Source organism: Jaculus jaculus, chromosome X, assembly GCF_020740685.1.
Source record: "Jaculus jaculus isolate mJacJac1 chromosome X, mJacJac1.mat.Y.cur, whole genome shotgun sequence".
Taxonomy (NCBI): domain Eukaryota; kingdom Metazoa; phylum Chordata; class Mammalia; order Rodentia; family Dipodidae; genus Jaculus; species Jaculus jaculus.
The window spans coordinates 126,024,301-126,040,033 of NC_059125.1; the positions used below are offsets into that span (position 1 = coordinate 126,024,301).

The 15,733-nt window shown below is 45.2% G+C and overlaps 1 protein-coding gene across 2 annotated transcripts in view; it reads left to right on the forward strand.

Moving 5' to 3' along the window:
- The first annotated feature begins 1,127 nt into the window (after positions 1-1,127).
- Positions 1,128-15,733, forward strand: part of Xpnpep2 (X-prolyl aminopeptidase 2) — a 32,584-nt gene continuing 17,978 nt past the window's right edge. Inside the window, exons 1-7 of one of the 2 annotated variants that reach the window (XM_045140835.1) lie at positions 1,128-1,491; positions 4,601-4,674; positions 7,305-7,415; positions 9,420-9,483; positions 10,434-10,538; positions 11,998-12,084; positions 13,988-14,134. In XM_045140835.1, the coding sequence (XP_044996770.1) occupies positions 1,443-1,491; positions 4,601-4,674; positions 7,305-7,415; positions 9,420-9,483; positions 10,434-10,538; positions 11,998-12,084; positions 13,988-14,134 (637 nt within the window). In that variant the 5' untranslated portion in view covers positions 1,128-1,442. The remainder of the gene's footprint in view (positions 1,492-4,600; positions 4,675-7,304; positions 7,416-9,419; positions 9,484-10,433; positions 10,539-11,997; positions 12,085-13,987; positions 14,135-15,733) is intronic. The other variant, XM_004653953.2, reaches the window with a different exon arrangement.

Here is a 15,733-nt window from a genome sequence, read left to right on the forward strand (position 1 = left end):
CTCCATAGTGAATTCCAGGTCAGCCTAGGCCAGAGTGAGACCCTACCTTGAAAAAACAAAAACAAACAAAAAAATTTATTTTAAAAAAATAGTTAAAATCGAAAAGGAATGGGCAGTGTGCCTCTGCCCAGCAGGTTAGGTGAACCATTGACTCTATTTGTCAGTTGTAGGAATTCCTTGCTGTGCTCACAGAGGCTGATAGTTTCTAGAAAGCATTCCTGGAAACTGCCTTAGAACTAGTCTGACGTTTCTGGGCGTGAGGGCTCACGTCTTTGATCCCAGCGCTTGGGAGGCAGAGGCAGGAGGATAACGGTGAGTTTGAGGCCACCCTGGGACTAGAGTGAGCTATAGGTCAGCCTGGGCTAGAGTGAGACCCTATCTCTAAAAAAAAATATAAACAAAAATCAAAAGGAACTGATGAGGCACGAGCCCCCTGACAAAGCTGAGGGGAAGGTGTGTAAAGACTGTGTTTTTTGGGGGGGTATGTACATGTGTGTGCATGTGCACTGATCTCTGCTTCCCTACCAGGGAAACATGCTGTAAATGATCTACACTGCAGGGCCAAATCTATGTTCTAGAAGCTATGCAAAAGAGCATCTCCAATTCACTAACTTTCCCTTTTCAGAACCCCCAAACTCCTCCTTCTGTGTCTTCTTCCCATGTCAGTGGCATCTCCCGATCCTTCCAAATTGAGGTACCTTTGGACCTTCAATTCCTCCCAGGGGTCAATGTCCCTAGGCAGCTCGGACTCAGCTGAACAGAACTCGCGGGGTCACAAGGGAAGGGCCAGTGGCACCTTGCAGCATGGACTCTCTGGAGGAACCCAGGCTATACAAAAGCGACTCTGCAGCTGTCCAGCTGCAACCAATTTCGCTGAGGCGCGCACTGGAGCGCGGGGAGGGGGCGGCTGCAGGGAGAGAGAGAGAGAGAGAGAGAGAGAGAGAGAGAGAGGAGAGAGGGAGAAAGAGAAATAAAGACAACATAGACATTGGCTTATTTGGGGGCAGGCCAGTTGAGAGGAGGAGCGAAGGAGAAGTAAATATCTATCCCAAGGGCTCTCTCTGCCTAGAGCTTGATGTGAGAGCGCTAATGGGAAACAGCTTGTTGGACGGAGGGGGAGAGAATTCAAGAATGGCCCAGCGCAGAGCTCCGCCGGCCGGGCGGGAGAAGCAGGCTAATTGAGAACAGCTGTCGCTCCTCAGTCTTGGGAAGCTTTGGACTCTGCCCAGGGGCGGGCTCACACCCTTCTCGCAGCCACAGGAAGTCACTGAAGGTAGCCCAAGTTTCCTGTGCCTACTGGGGCTCCCAGAACCTTCTGAAACATCTCATCCTCGTCCACACTCCTGTCTGCTCCTGCCCAGGAAAGGCCCTGAGGAAGCGGCCAGAGGAACAGCCCTGTCCCTGTCCCTCTCATCCACTCGCCAGTGGCATCTGGAGATCCCATGGCCCAGGCGCACTGGGGCTGCTGCCCCTGGCTTGTCTTTCTCTGTGGTATGTGTACCCCAGCTTCTCCTGGAGAGCAGCTCTGGCTCCCCCCCACCACCACCACCCACCCCCCCCCCAGGCACGAAAAACGCTGGAGTGAGGGCTGGGACCCAGCTTGTCTTTTTTTCTCTTCTTTCTCTTTTGCTTGGTCTTGAGGAAAAGGTGCCTGCAGGGTCTTCATGGCTGTGGGCAAGTCTGGTTTCGCACCTTTCCATTCCATGACAAAATTATTTGATTTTGGTTTTGATTGTATAGAAGGGTAAGGGAGGTTTTATTCAAGAGGACTACAGTAGGGATTTTGCAGAAGTGGAGACAAGAAAGCTCAACTCTGAACACAGACAAGAGCTCTGGGGATTTATACCCAGTGAGGAGTTTCGGGGGGTGAGGGAGGATCTCGGGGCACAGAAAGTTTCGAAGAGGAATCCTTGAGGGTTAAAGGTAAGAGGATCTTGAAAAAAACTGACCTAACAGGATTCTGGCTGAAGGCAGGCTGCAGTAATCAGATATGAAGGGGGGGGGGTGTGAATACGGAATCTGCTCAGCTCTTGGAAGTGGTCAAATGAGAAGGGTGGTTGTTCTAAACTGAATTAACAGGATAGGCCCAGCAAGGACAGGACGGTAGCATGAGGCCAAGTCTGAGGTCTTCTCAAGAGAAGAGCTTGAGGAGCAAATCTAGAGTTCAGTCAAAGGGAGAGTGTTATGTTACCTCTCCGGTGCCCCGTTTATCCTCAGCTAGGTAGCCAGTGCAGCCTCCCAGTCTTCCTCTAGTGTGAGGGAAGACTCTCTCCCTTGATGTCAGCAGGCTCCTGCTCATTAATCCAGTGTCCAGAGGGAGTTAGGACCTGCATTCTATTGTCGACATCATAGTACTGAGATTTTGCTGGAGATCTATTCCTATAGAAATAGGTGTTAAGCCGGGCGTGGTGGCGCACACCTTTAATCCCAGCACTCGGGAGGCAGAGGTAGGAGGATCGCCGTGAGTTCAAGGCCACCCTGAGACTCCATAGTGAATTCCAGGTCAGCTTGGGCTACAGTGAGACCCTACCTCGCAAAATCAAAATAAATAAATAAATAAATAGGTGTTGATTTTCTTAAATCAAGGGTGTGGGCTTCCTCTCCCCCCTTGAGTTTATAAAACTAAGATAAGCAGGCAAGGCATTCGTGGCGTTATACTCCAGCCACCCTTATTCCAGCAATAGCACAAGGCAAAAGTGTAGCATCTCCTTGTATTCAGGACCCCATGTCCATATAGGGAAATTCCTCCTAAAAGGTAGGAGTTGGAAGGAAGGACTGTCAGAGGTCACTGCAACTTTCAGAGAAGAAAGAATCTGCAACCCAGCCCTCTCTTTTACACAAGTCCAAAGCTAAGAGGACTTAGCCCAGTGCCTTGCGTACAATGGACACTTAGGAAACATTTGCCCAATGAATATTGGGCGGTTCTTTTACAGTCACACTTGGTTTAGTGTGCAAACCAACTTGGAAACTAGATCTCCACACGCTGTCCCTTCTGTTGCACACCACCCCCCAACTTCCAAGGCCACCTCCTATGCTTGGCCTAGTGAAAAGATGGAAAGGGTAATGCTATTTCTTTTGTGGTCCTGAGAATTGAACCAAGGGCTTTTCTAGCTCTGCCCAATTCCACTACCACCAAACTAGACCTCCAGTGTCCCCTCTCTTATTTCTATTCAGATAACATAGGCTGAGATCCTTATTCCACCAGTAATTCACTGTGGCAAAACTTGAAGAAGTTGCTAACCCTACCAGGGCTTTGGCTTCCTCCACGGTAGAAAGTGAATGATAGCATATACTTCTATAGGGTTGTTGCAGGCAGCAAATGAGACACAGTCATGTATCTTCTTGAAATGGAAACACATTCTGAGAAATATACCATTAGGCAATTTTTTTTTAAATTTCTTGGTTTGTCAAGGTAGGGTCTCACTCTGGTCCAGGCTGACCTGGAATTCACTATGTTAGTCTCAGGGTAGCTTTGAACTCATGGCGATCCTCCTACCTCTGCCTCTCAAGTGCTGGGATTAAAGGCATGCGCCACCACACCCAGCCCATATAGCAACTTTTTTTGTTTTGTCTTATAACATCATGGAATATACTTTAAAAACCCAAAATGAGGAGACTTCTGGTCAAGATGGCATCCACCTAACCGGGCCACACCTCCCAGGGAAGGAAAGATGAACACAGATCCTGAGGAGAGAGTCAGCCCATCACACCTCACCAGGGCCCCGACTGAAACCAAGAGTAATTGGGGAAACAAGTGGGACCACTGTTGTACATGGAGCCTTTGTTAAGCTCAACAGTGTAATGTGGCACACAATTCAGTAGTTAAACTGCTTAGTTCATCTTCTTTGTATTGTTTTTCAGACAGGGTCTTACATAGCCCAGTCTGGATCTGGACATGCTACATAGTCAAAACTGACCTTGAATTCCCGATCCTTCTGCTTCTGCCTCCTACATGCTAAGGATGGTAGGTACACAGCATTATGCCCACCTCTGAGTTACTGACTTCCATATCTGGCACATAGTAGGAGCTCTTTAGGTGCTAGTCCACCTTTCCCCGCCAGGTGATGGTGTCTGCCTAAGATTGCTGTCTTACATGTAAAATGAGCCTAGTGATAAGCAGAATTTTTGAATTGTAAGAAATGGTACAAGTGGACCTTGAATTTAAGTAAACCATATATATAATTAGATTTAAAGAAGGCTAAAATTAAGGTGAGGTGATTATTTAGCGAGATCCTCTAGAGCATTTCAAAGAAAATTTGATTACAAAAATTTAATTTACACACAATTTTTCTACTTCACTAGACCCTGAAAAGACCCAATTAGACTAAAAGGGGGAAAAAAATGTTATAATGAGCACTAAAACCCATCCAAAAGTGACAATCACTTGCCGATGAAACTGGTTTCTTTGATTGTGACCCAGGGTGCCATCCAATTCAGCCTGATTTCCCATGAAATGTGATTATTTTTATCCTCAAGTAGAGTTGGCCGGCATGGTATGTTTCAAAGGATGCTCACCCTATGGGCTATGGGAGGGTGTTCTTGCACTCTGTGAGAGCTCTCTGGTCCCCAGATAACCCTGGATTTTTTTTCCACTTCCTAGCTTGTGCCTGGAGTCACCCAAAACCTATACACCTTGGAAGAGAGGATGTGAGAAACTGTACAACAAATCCTCCGGTGAGGCCTTAACCCCCCAACACACAACCCCAACCCTAACACCCAGTCCTACAGTTCTTTTCATCCATCATTGGCTCAGCTGCTAGCCTTTCCCCCTACACTGGCTTTCCTTGAGTCTCCTAGATTGGAGCCTCTGTTTCTTATGAATATCCATCAGCAAGGCCTCAGGTGTCTAAAATACTCCTATGGGTGCTCTGTTCGTCTCTCCCACTACCTTCCACAGCCCTGGCTTGGGCTTGGGAAATACCCAGGAGGGAAGACCCTCGCTAGCCTTTGACTAAGCCTAAACAGAAGCGAGTTGGATGGAAGGAATGAAAATAGAAATGCTAGGGGGCTGGAGAGATGGCTCAGCAGTTAGCATTTGCTTGCAAAGCCTAACAACCCAGGTTTAATCGACTCCCCAGTACCCACATAAAGCCAGATGCACAAAGTGGCACATGCGTCTGGAGTTTGTTTGCAGTGGCTAGAGGACCCAACACACCCATTCTCTCTCTCTCTCTCTCTTTCCCTCTCTGTCTCCTTGCAACTAAATAAATAAAAATATTAAAAAAAAAAAAAACAAATGCTAAAGAAACAGCAAAGAGGAAAGCATAAAAGAAGGAGGGAGGAAGTCAATGGGCTAGAACAGGCAGCAGAAGGACAAGAGAGGGAGGCCTAAAAGTTGAGAGCCTGAGAGCCAGGCAGATTGGAACCAAGGGGGAGCAGGAGGCCAGCTTCCCAGCTGGACATGAACATAACTGTTTAAACAAAACCAGAGTGGAGTAACTGGCTTTGGGCAGGTGAAGAGGTAAGGAAGTAGGCAAGCTGTACTTCTCTAAGGATAAATATGGTGCATCTGCACACAACATCAACTTCATAAGAACACCATGGCCTACAGATGGGTGGACAAGCCATATTGCTTTCATATTAAAACAAACCTGGATATCTTGTTGAGTAGAAAGAAAAGGAAACAAAAAATATGGTTCTCATTTGAAAGATAAAAGGGCCTTAAAAAGAAATGTGTGGCTTAGATAGAATATTTTTGCGCAATGTCACAAAGTGCTGGGGGTTCTCATTTACTCTCGTCTTCCATTTCCTAATGGGTGACTACTGGAAATACATCCAAGCTAGGCTTTCCAGATAAAATATAGGCTTGGTTCTATTTGAATTTCAAATGCTGAATAATATTTTAGTATTAAGGGGCTGAGGAGATAACTCAGTCAGTGAAGTATTTATTTACTTCCCAAGCATGAGAACCTGAGTTCAATTCCAAGAACCCACAGGGAATTTGGTGATGATGCATATGGAGAGGCTGAAACAGGGACTCATTGGCTAGCCAGTGTAGCCTAATTGGCAAGCTTCAGAATACTGATAGACTTTATCTCTAAAAAGGTAGACAAGCTGGGCGTGGTGGCACACACCTTTAACCCCAGCACTTGAGGAGGCAGAGGTAGGAGGATTGCCATGAGTTCGACACCAACCTGAGACTCCATAGTGAATTCCAGATCAGCCTGGGCTAGAGTGAAACCCTACCTCGAAAAACCAAAAAATAAATAAATAAAAAATAAAAGGTAGACAGCGTTCTTGAGGAACAACACCCAAAGTTGTCCTTGGGCCTTCATGCATGCATGCACACATACACACACACACAACTACATACATGTGTACCTGCACACACATAAAGACACATGTATAAAAATATTTTAGTATTAATGTGTGCTTCAAATAGTGGATGGCAGATACTTATTTTAAAACCTTATTCCTCGTTTATTTGAAAATGAAATGTAATTGAGTGGGCATCCTGTACTTTTGTTTGCTAAATTTTATAACTGTAGTCCTAAGATAGCTTAGAAAGGACTGGCCCAGTACCAAAGCCAGTACCCGTGCAGTTCTCACCCATGCACCCATTCAACCCTCAGGATCTGTAACTGGCAGATGAGGTCCTTCTCCAAGCACTACAAAATTTCATCTCTGCACAGTTCAGGCATCTTTTAAAAATATTTTTATAGGGGGAAAGAATGTAAGAGCCAAAGGAAGGGTAGGACTCCTTACAACGTGCACCCCCAGACACAAAATGGCCTGAGTATCCATGACCTCACAGTGCCTGACACTACCTACACAAGACCGTCATAATAGGAGGAGAAGATGATGACATCCAAATAAAAGACAGACTGATTGAGAGGGGGAGGAGATATGATGGAGAGTGGAGTTTCAAAGGGGAAAGTGGGGGGAGGGAGGGCATTAACATGGGATATTGTTTATAATCATGGAAGTTGTTAATAAAAATGTTGAAAAGAAAAAAATGTTTTTTATTTATTGTTTACCTGTAAGCAGAGAGGAGAGAGAGAGAAAGGGCATACCAGGGCCTCTTGCCACTGTGAGCGAACTCCAGATGCATGTAGCATATTGTGCATCTGGCTTTACATGTATACTGGGGAATCAAACCTGGGCTGTCAGGCTTTGCAAGCAAGTGCCTTTAACCACTGAGCAATGTCTCCAGACCCTAGGCATCTTAATCAAGACTAGCCAGTAACATTAACAGCTATTCCACCCCTTCTACAGCCCAAACAGCCTAAATACCCTCTAAGCTCACCCTCTGAAGTTGAGGGCTCAAGGCATCATCTGAATATCTTCCTGTCTTACCTTATTAGTACCTGCCAATTACTGCGGTCAATACCACAGCGCGGCTCACAGCCCTCCGCCAACAGATACAGGCCTGGAACCTCTCTGCCTACATCATCCCAGACACGGACGCACATATGGTGAGATCCAGCTCTATTCTCCCTCACCCTCTCTATTACCTCAGGTTAGCCTTCAAACACAGGTTGCAAACAGGAAGCTGGTAAGACCCACAAGCTGAAAAATCATTTGACAATCAAAGGGATGGAAATGGAGAGCTCCCATGTGGTAAATGAAAGGCGACTGTAAGAACATCTTCCTTTACACAGGAGGGAAGACATGGCCAAACACCTCAATCTCAAGAAGGGGCACTCTAAAACAACTTCAGAATAGATTTCAGCCAATTCCCAGGTGACAGGTCCAGAAGAAATGTTTAGGGCATCCCTGTTCAAGGTCAAAAATGTGGGGGAGCAGGAATAGGTCTGGCAGAAGTTTAAGCCCAAATCTTCTCAGAACATGCTGGATGCCACAGTGAGAGAACCCAGAGTGCTAGACTACACAAGTGTGGGGAGATAGGTTGAGGGGGGAGGGTAGAAAGCAAGCAATGTGCTGTGTATAAGAATTGCTTTCCTCTGCTGGAGAGGTGGCGCACGCCTTTAACCCCAGCACTTGGGAGGAAGAGGTGGGAGGATCGCTGTGAGTTCAAGGCCAGCCTGGGATCATAGAGTGAATTCCAGGTCAGCATGGGCTAGAGTGAGACCCTGCCTTGAAAGAAACAAAAAGACCACAAAAAATAATTGGTTTCCCCAAACAGTGGTTCTGCCTACCCAGCCCATCCTTTCCCACCACTGGCTCTACCTTCACTCCATTCAACCTCCCCACAGGAGCCCATTTGGATGAAAAGAGACTTCAGTGTCCCGTGAGCTGACTTCAATTAGTTTCCCACCTGTTGGAGAGGGTTAAGGAACTTGGAGCTTTGGTTCACTTTGTTGCAAAGTGAGAATAATGACATGGGTCTTCAAGAATTGTGAAGACCAATATACAGTCACCCTGTGAGTGGCTGTTCAAGCCCTTATATAAAATAGATTGGTGCTTGCATATAGTCTGTGTATAGCCTTCTGCTTTGCTTTAAATCATCTCGAGATTACATGTAATAACTAATTCAATGTAAGTGCTATGTAAATTATTGTTTTACTGTTTTGTTTAGGGATAATGACAAGAAAATGGTGTGCAGACATTCAATGAAAACAATTTTCCAATATGCTTTTAAATTATTTTATTTATTTTTTGACAGAGAGAGTGAAAGAGGCAGAAAGAGAGAAGGAGAAAGAAAGAGAATGGGCATACTAAGACCTCTAGCCACTGCAAATGAATGCCAGACGCATGCACCACTTTATGCATCTGGCTGTACATGCGTACTGGGAAATCAAACTCATGTCCTTAGGCTTTGCAGGCAAGCACCTTAACCACTTAGCCATCTCTCCAGCCCATGTTTTCCAATAGTTTTGATCCATGGTTGATGGAAGCTGCAGATGAGGAATCCATGGATATCAAGTTTCCTGTTGGCTAATAGTGTATAAAGCCCTTTGTAGAAGTTATTTGTGAAGTACTCAGTGTGCTGTGAAAAACTAAAGAGCAACAGGGGATCCTGAGAGGGAAGTGCCAAAAGTCATGATCCTAGACTACACTGAATTTGCATTCTGGTCATGGTGATAACATTTTGTAGAACAATCCAATGTAACCCCAAATCCAGTGCTGAACAGTAGGGGTAAGACTCCAAGAAATACAGTTATTTAAAAGAAGGAAAGAAAGAAAGAATAGAGGGAGGGAGGGAAGAAGGAAGGAAGGATGGAAGGAAGGCAAAAGATGATCGATGAGAGAGATTAGAATGATAGATGATGGTGATGATAGATAGAAAATAGATAGATGGATGGATGGATGGATGGATGGATGGATGGATGGATGGATGGATGGATGATAGCAAGCTCAGGGGTTGCAAATGGCTCCCCAGAAGAGGGGCCCAGTGTGCTTGGTCTTGTGGGAGTGTCTGGAGCTGACCAGACAGAATAAATTAAGATGTGATTGGGACTTTCCAGTGAGGCGTGACTCCACGAAGGAGGTTAATGATGGTGTTGTTGATTTCCTAGAGTGAGTACATTGGCTTGCATGATGAGAGACGTGCATGGATTTCAGGCTTCACAGGGACCGCAGGTAACAGCTATTACCCACCCTCATTGTTTCTGGCCAGAGCAGCTCACAGAGGACCTGGAATGGTTAATTCCTTGGCAGCCAGGAGCAGAGACTAGTGTTTGTTTTCTTCTCGCTCCTCAATGAGACCAGCACGTTCCCTAGGGCACACAGCTCATACTCCGCTGGTCAGACCTCTGCACAGAAGTGAGGCCGCTGGTCCTGCGGACTTTTCCCATACGCTTCCACATTCCGTGGGCTTGTTTTCTAAGGTCATTGCCACTTCCACATCTGTGCACAAGAAACCTGCTTTTCCCTGTACATGATGGCTCATTTGTGGAAGAAGTTTTCCTTTCCAGGCCTTTTTACACCCAACACCACTTCACATGACTAAATGAGACATAAACTCAGAGGCTCTTAATAACGTCTCAGTTTCTGAACGGCTTCCCATCCTGATCCTGGCCCCTTAAATGAAAGACAGCTTCTTTTGTTGATCCTTAGGCATTGCTTCCTAAGCTGCAGGGTGCTCTGGCTTACTCACTGTGAGCCTTTATTATGTCTGCCACAATTACTGGATTTGTCTTCACTACCAGTCCTCAACCATGCCTCTGGCTTAGCGTCCACATTAGCTACCCTGTTTTCTCCCTTCATCTTTCCCAAGAGAAATCACACCCAGCATTAGCTCTTTGGAACTAGCAGAAGCTGACCAGATTCTCTCTCTGGTGAAAAGAGACCTACAACACAAAATAGAGCGATGTGACCTAGGGTGTTCTCCCTCCTGGTCCCCCCACCCAACAAAGTTCACTTTTACATGTCCTGCCTCTCTTCCTTCTAATGGAGGAGAGCAGCTCCATTCTAAAGGCCCCTGTGACATCCACAGAGTCAGTGCTATATGTATCTACACCAACACAGCCACGCTTCTCACCTTCACCTTCACCCTCGCTTCCACATTGCTCTGCTCTGCTCCGCCACAGGTACTGCTGTGGTAACCATGATAAAAGCAGCTGTCTGGACTGACAGTCGCTACTGGACTCAGGCCGAGAGGCAGATGGACTGCAACTGGGAACTCCATAAGGAAGGTACAAGGCCCATGTGGAATGGTTCCCCAGCCTTGGAACTCAGGCTAGGTTTGGGTAAACACCAATGAGGGGAAGGGTATGCAAGGCTATGCTGGGCCTCAGGGGAGAGCTCAGAATCTAAAGCCATCTCTGACTTTTGAGAATAATATAAAGAACACATGTGGGGCTGGGAGATAGCTCAGCAGTTAAAGTGCTTGTTTGAAAAACCTGACAGTACCCATGTAAAGCCAGATACAGTGCTGTATGCATCTGGAGTTCATTTGAAGTGGCGAGAGGTCCTAACATGCCCATCCTCTCTGTTTCTCTATCTCTCCCCCTCTTTTTCTTCTCTCAAGTAGATAAATAGAAATATTTTTAATTTTTTTATTATTGACAATTTCCATAATTGTAAACAATAAACCATGATAATTCCCTCCTCCCCCTACTTTCCCCTTCACAACTCCACTCTCCATCATGTCCCCTCCCCCTCTCAATCAGTCTCTCTTTTTAAAAAATAGTATTTATTAATTATGGATATACTTAGTATGGAAACATCATGTGTTGGTACCATTCTTTCCCTCATCCCTTCCCCCTTTCCAAAGGGACCCTCCTCATTGGGACCACAGGTTATCCCCATGGGGGTTGTGGATTATGCATTGTGGGAGCAGCAGTCAGTTAATGGGGAGAGGCAGTGCTTCTGAGCATGATGTCCTAATTTGTGGCTCTAACTATCTTTCCGGCCCCCTTTTCTGCAAGATTCCCTGAGCCATGTTGAGTGTGTTTTAAGTCTACTTCAGTGATGAGCTCTGGATCTCTGCTTTGGTAGGAATTGCGTATCCTCAAGGTCTGTCTCCTTCGCCCTGGCGCTGATTATCAGGTTCAGCATGGAAGCAGCACTCTTGCTCTTCTCTCTGATCCCTCTATGGTTTCATCTGGAGCTTAGCTGAGATGTAAGGGGTAGTTTATCTCCTCAGATCTCACTCTCATCTGAAAAAAAAAGAGAAGCAGATTCTCCAACAGAGAATGAAGTCAGCACAGTTTAAATGGGATAAGTGTTTTTAATTTAGAGAGAATTTGATGGATGTAATCCCCCTTTTAGCCCAAGATTAATGGGAGCTTGATATTAGAGAGCAAAATTATTATCTGAATATGATTCTGACCTGTTTCCCAGTTCAGATTTGGGTTCCTTTCCACTGGGCGGATCTCTTAGCCAATCAGAAAGCTATTGGTTACCCACCAAGGTTGTGTGCCACTATTGCACTTGTGTATACATCACATCAGGGTGTTTATTTCTGAGTAGCTTAGATCCTGGGTTGCTCAGACAGTTGTTGGCCACTTTCCCCCAGTAGCTGATGCAGTGACAGAAATATTTAAAAAGAAAGAAAGAACATATGTGGCAAGATGGTCACACACAAAAATCTGGCTACAAAGTCTCAGGCTGGCCCTGGAGGTGATTTCCGTGTTCCTTTCATTCTTGCAGTTGGTATTACTCCTCTTGCTACCTGGATCCTCAATGAAATTCCTGCTGGAGGGCGTGTGGGCATTGACCCCTTCCTCTTCTCTGTTGGTATGTTCTTCCCTCAGTCCCTGGACTTGCTCCTCTCAAGGATGACCTAGCCTCCTAGGAGGTAAAGAAACATACTCTCCTAGAAGGAGGGCCAATATAGCCATAGACTATTTTGAGCTTGTGGTTGCAGAATATTTTGCAACAATGATATATTAGTGGATTGTATAATTAAAATATAGTAAAAGAATGAATACAAACTTTTTCTGAATGCCAACCCAGAAGACTTGGAAGCATTAAGATCCAGCGGATAAACAAGCCTGGAGGTCCTTGACTGTAGAACCATCCTGGAACTCTGCCAGTTACGGTACTTCAAAGCTCTCTTCTGGAAGGTATCCTAGAAGGGTCAAAGACATTGAGAGGGCCTTTGAGCCAAACAAGGCCTCAGGAATATAGCACCCTGAGCTCTAGGGCCCTGCAGCTGGCCTGCCCATGCCATCAAAGATAGATTCCTCATGAATATGGACTTTGGCTCCTCCTTTCAAACTAACTTCCTTCCTGGCCCATCCAATGAACTGAACACTGCCATTCATTTGATTGGTAGCATTGCATCCTGTTGGAAATAGTAATGAACTGGCAAGATGACTCAGTGGCTAATGTGCTTGCTGTGAAACTCTGAGTACCAGAATTTAAATCCTCAGCCCCTATATTAAAACCGGAAGCCATGGCAGGCTTCTGTAATTCTAGTGCATCCACAGTGAGAAGGAAGCCAGAGACAAGCGAATTCCCTGGAAGTTCATTGTACAATGAACAACAAGAGATTCTGCCTCAAAAAAGTAGGTAGTAAATGAAGATCTACCCCCCAAATTGTCCTCTGATCTCCACGTGCATGCTGTGACACATGCATGCCTACACACACCACTAAAATAAATAAATTTAAGATGAAAAAAAATAATTAGTGACCAAAAGAGGACCACGCCGACCACTTGTTCTTTAAAAAGACAAGGTTAGTGGCTGGATAAATGGCTCTGTGCATGAATGCTTGGCATGCAAGCATCAAGGTCTGAGAGGAGCAGAGACTACATGACTTCAATCCCCAGCACAGGTCTGTAACCCCAGTCCAGTGGGGAACAGAGACCAGAAAAATGCTGGGCTTGCTGTTCAGTCACTGTGACTGAAAAGCAGCAGCTCCAGGGTCAGTGAGAGACTCACTTCAAGAAACTAGAAGAGGGCTGGAGAGATGGCTTAGTGGTTAAGCGCTTGCCTGTGAAGCCTAAGGACCCAGTTTGAGGCTTGATTCTCCAGGACCCACATTAGCCAGATGCACAAGGGGGCGCACGCATCTGGAGTTCGTTTGCAGTGGCTGGAAGCCCTGGCACGCCCATTCCCCCTCTCTCCCTCTATCTGTCTTTCTCTCTGTGTCTGTTGCTCTCAAATAAATAAATAAATAAAAACTGAACAAAAATATTTAAAAAAAAAACGAAACTAGAAGAGCAATAGAGAACACCACCTCACGTTCATCCCGGGCCTCCACATAGGGCACACAGGCACACAGGGTATACATATCTACTGTATGTGCTCACACCATACCACATACACTACATACACAGAGAGTGAAGAGCAAAGATTAGGATTGTGGAGGTAGTTCATTGGGGGTATACTTGCTTAAGCATTCACGAGGTCCTGGATTCAATCCCCAGTGCTGCAAAAAGTGGGGAAAAGACTAGCAATAGTCAGCTCTGAGTTAGGTTCAAGACAATGAACTTTGGAAAACAGAAAAAGGCCAGAAGATAGGCAAGCAGCAGAGGAAGGGTTCACATTTCAGAAGGACTAGACTTCTGGGGTAGGCTTGAGGCAGCTGGAGTTGCAAGACCAGAAAGCAAAGGGGATAACCTTCCTTGGGTGAATTTTCCCTGAGGAATAAATGGGTAACAGGCACTTAAGTGACTCCTTCCTTTCTCTGCAGATTCCTGGAAGGCTTATGACCTGAAATTCCAAGGCTCCAACAGACAGCTGGTGTCCATTGTAACCAACCTTGTTGACTTGGCATGGGGGTCACAGAGGCCCCCAGTGCCAAGCCAACCCATTTATGCCCTACCAGAGGCATTCACAGGTGATTCTATAAACCTGCTTTCCTTTCCATCTTGTACCCCCAACGGTACCCACCAACATGCATCCCTGCTTCTGTTTGCTGTTTTCTTTCTTCCTTTTTCTCTCCTGTCTCCATTCTTCCTTCCCTCTCTCCTTTCTTTTTCCTTCTATGCTTTCTCCCTCCCTCCATCTTTCTTTCTTTCTTTTCTCTTTCTTTGCTGAAAACATATGAATATATGAAAATGTGTGAAAAAAATAACTAACTCCAGTTAGCAAAGTAATAATTCACAAACCTTAACATGCACCAATCACTTGAGATGATTGGTTAAAGTGTAGATGTTTGTCTTCCCTCCCCTGTGAGAATCAGAGCCCAGAGGTACTCAGAACTATATTTAGAAAAACCTGAGATAAGTACTGTTGGGATCTGAAGCAAGGGACAACAAGAGAGTCAGAGAAAGATGTAAAAATGTTTTGAAAGGAGAAAGTCCATGATCTGAGTGGCTGAGTAGTCAGGTAGTGGAGACTGGGTGTATTGAGTCACATGACCCTTCTGGCTTTCTGTAATAAAGAATTTCAATTTGGGAGACAACTGTCATCAAGAGAGGAAGTAAGTAAGTTCAATGTCAATCTGTGGCACAGATGAGGGTTCAGGTTTTGGCTGAACCACAAAGGAAGGTTAACTGACCTGGAAAAATCTAACATCTAAAACCATAACCTCACTGACATCATCTAAATACATCTCGAGCAGTATGCTGTGTGGTTCTTGTAAGTAATGACTAAAATCCTGGCCAGGGATGGGGTACTCATTATAAATCAAGATCTTGGTCACTCACCACCCCTGTCTCCCTGGAAATTCTGAGTGGGTCAATGCAGCTAGATTCCTTGTTACATTGAGCAATTTAAGAACCTCCCTTCCACAGGCAAGTCCATGGATATTTCTCCTTTAGAAAAGAGTCAAAAAAGCAAGAGGGAAATTTCAAAATTGTGGCTATGATGAAATGAGTAGAAATTGTGTCCAATTTTCTTTATCTGTTCCAATGTAATTTGCAGAATCATTCTTTGTGTACCTTGACATAGTTGTTTTTTTTTTAAAAGAAATTTGCTCTTCAAGAGTGTTTGATCATAAATACCACACATCTTATTCAAATAACAAAGGTCAGAGTTATGCTGGGAAAATATGGAGGTAAAATGGAGAAAAGCTATCAGGAATTAGGATATAATTCACATGGATTTGTCACTTCCCACAAGATAAAGAATAGCCAAGGCATTGCAGGCTGCTAGCACTCAAGGAAAATCCATTTGGAGCTACAGCTGGGCCTGGAAGCCTAAGAACAGAATTCAGCTTGAAGAAGCTTAGACAAGAGAGAGTATTTTTCTTCAGCCATATGCCCATTTTAAAGGTGGGATCCAGGAGCAAAAGCAAAGGGCAGCACAGGAAAAGTTAGCTTCTCAAACATAGCTGCATGCATCAGAGCACTTAAGTATGACTTTGTTTCCTCAAAATGTATCATATTCTGGAATTGTTTCTTGAGAGAGGGCCTTACTCTGTAGTACGTGCTGACCTGGAACTCGCTGTGTAGTATAAACTGACATCAAATTTGTAATTATCCTACTACCTCAG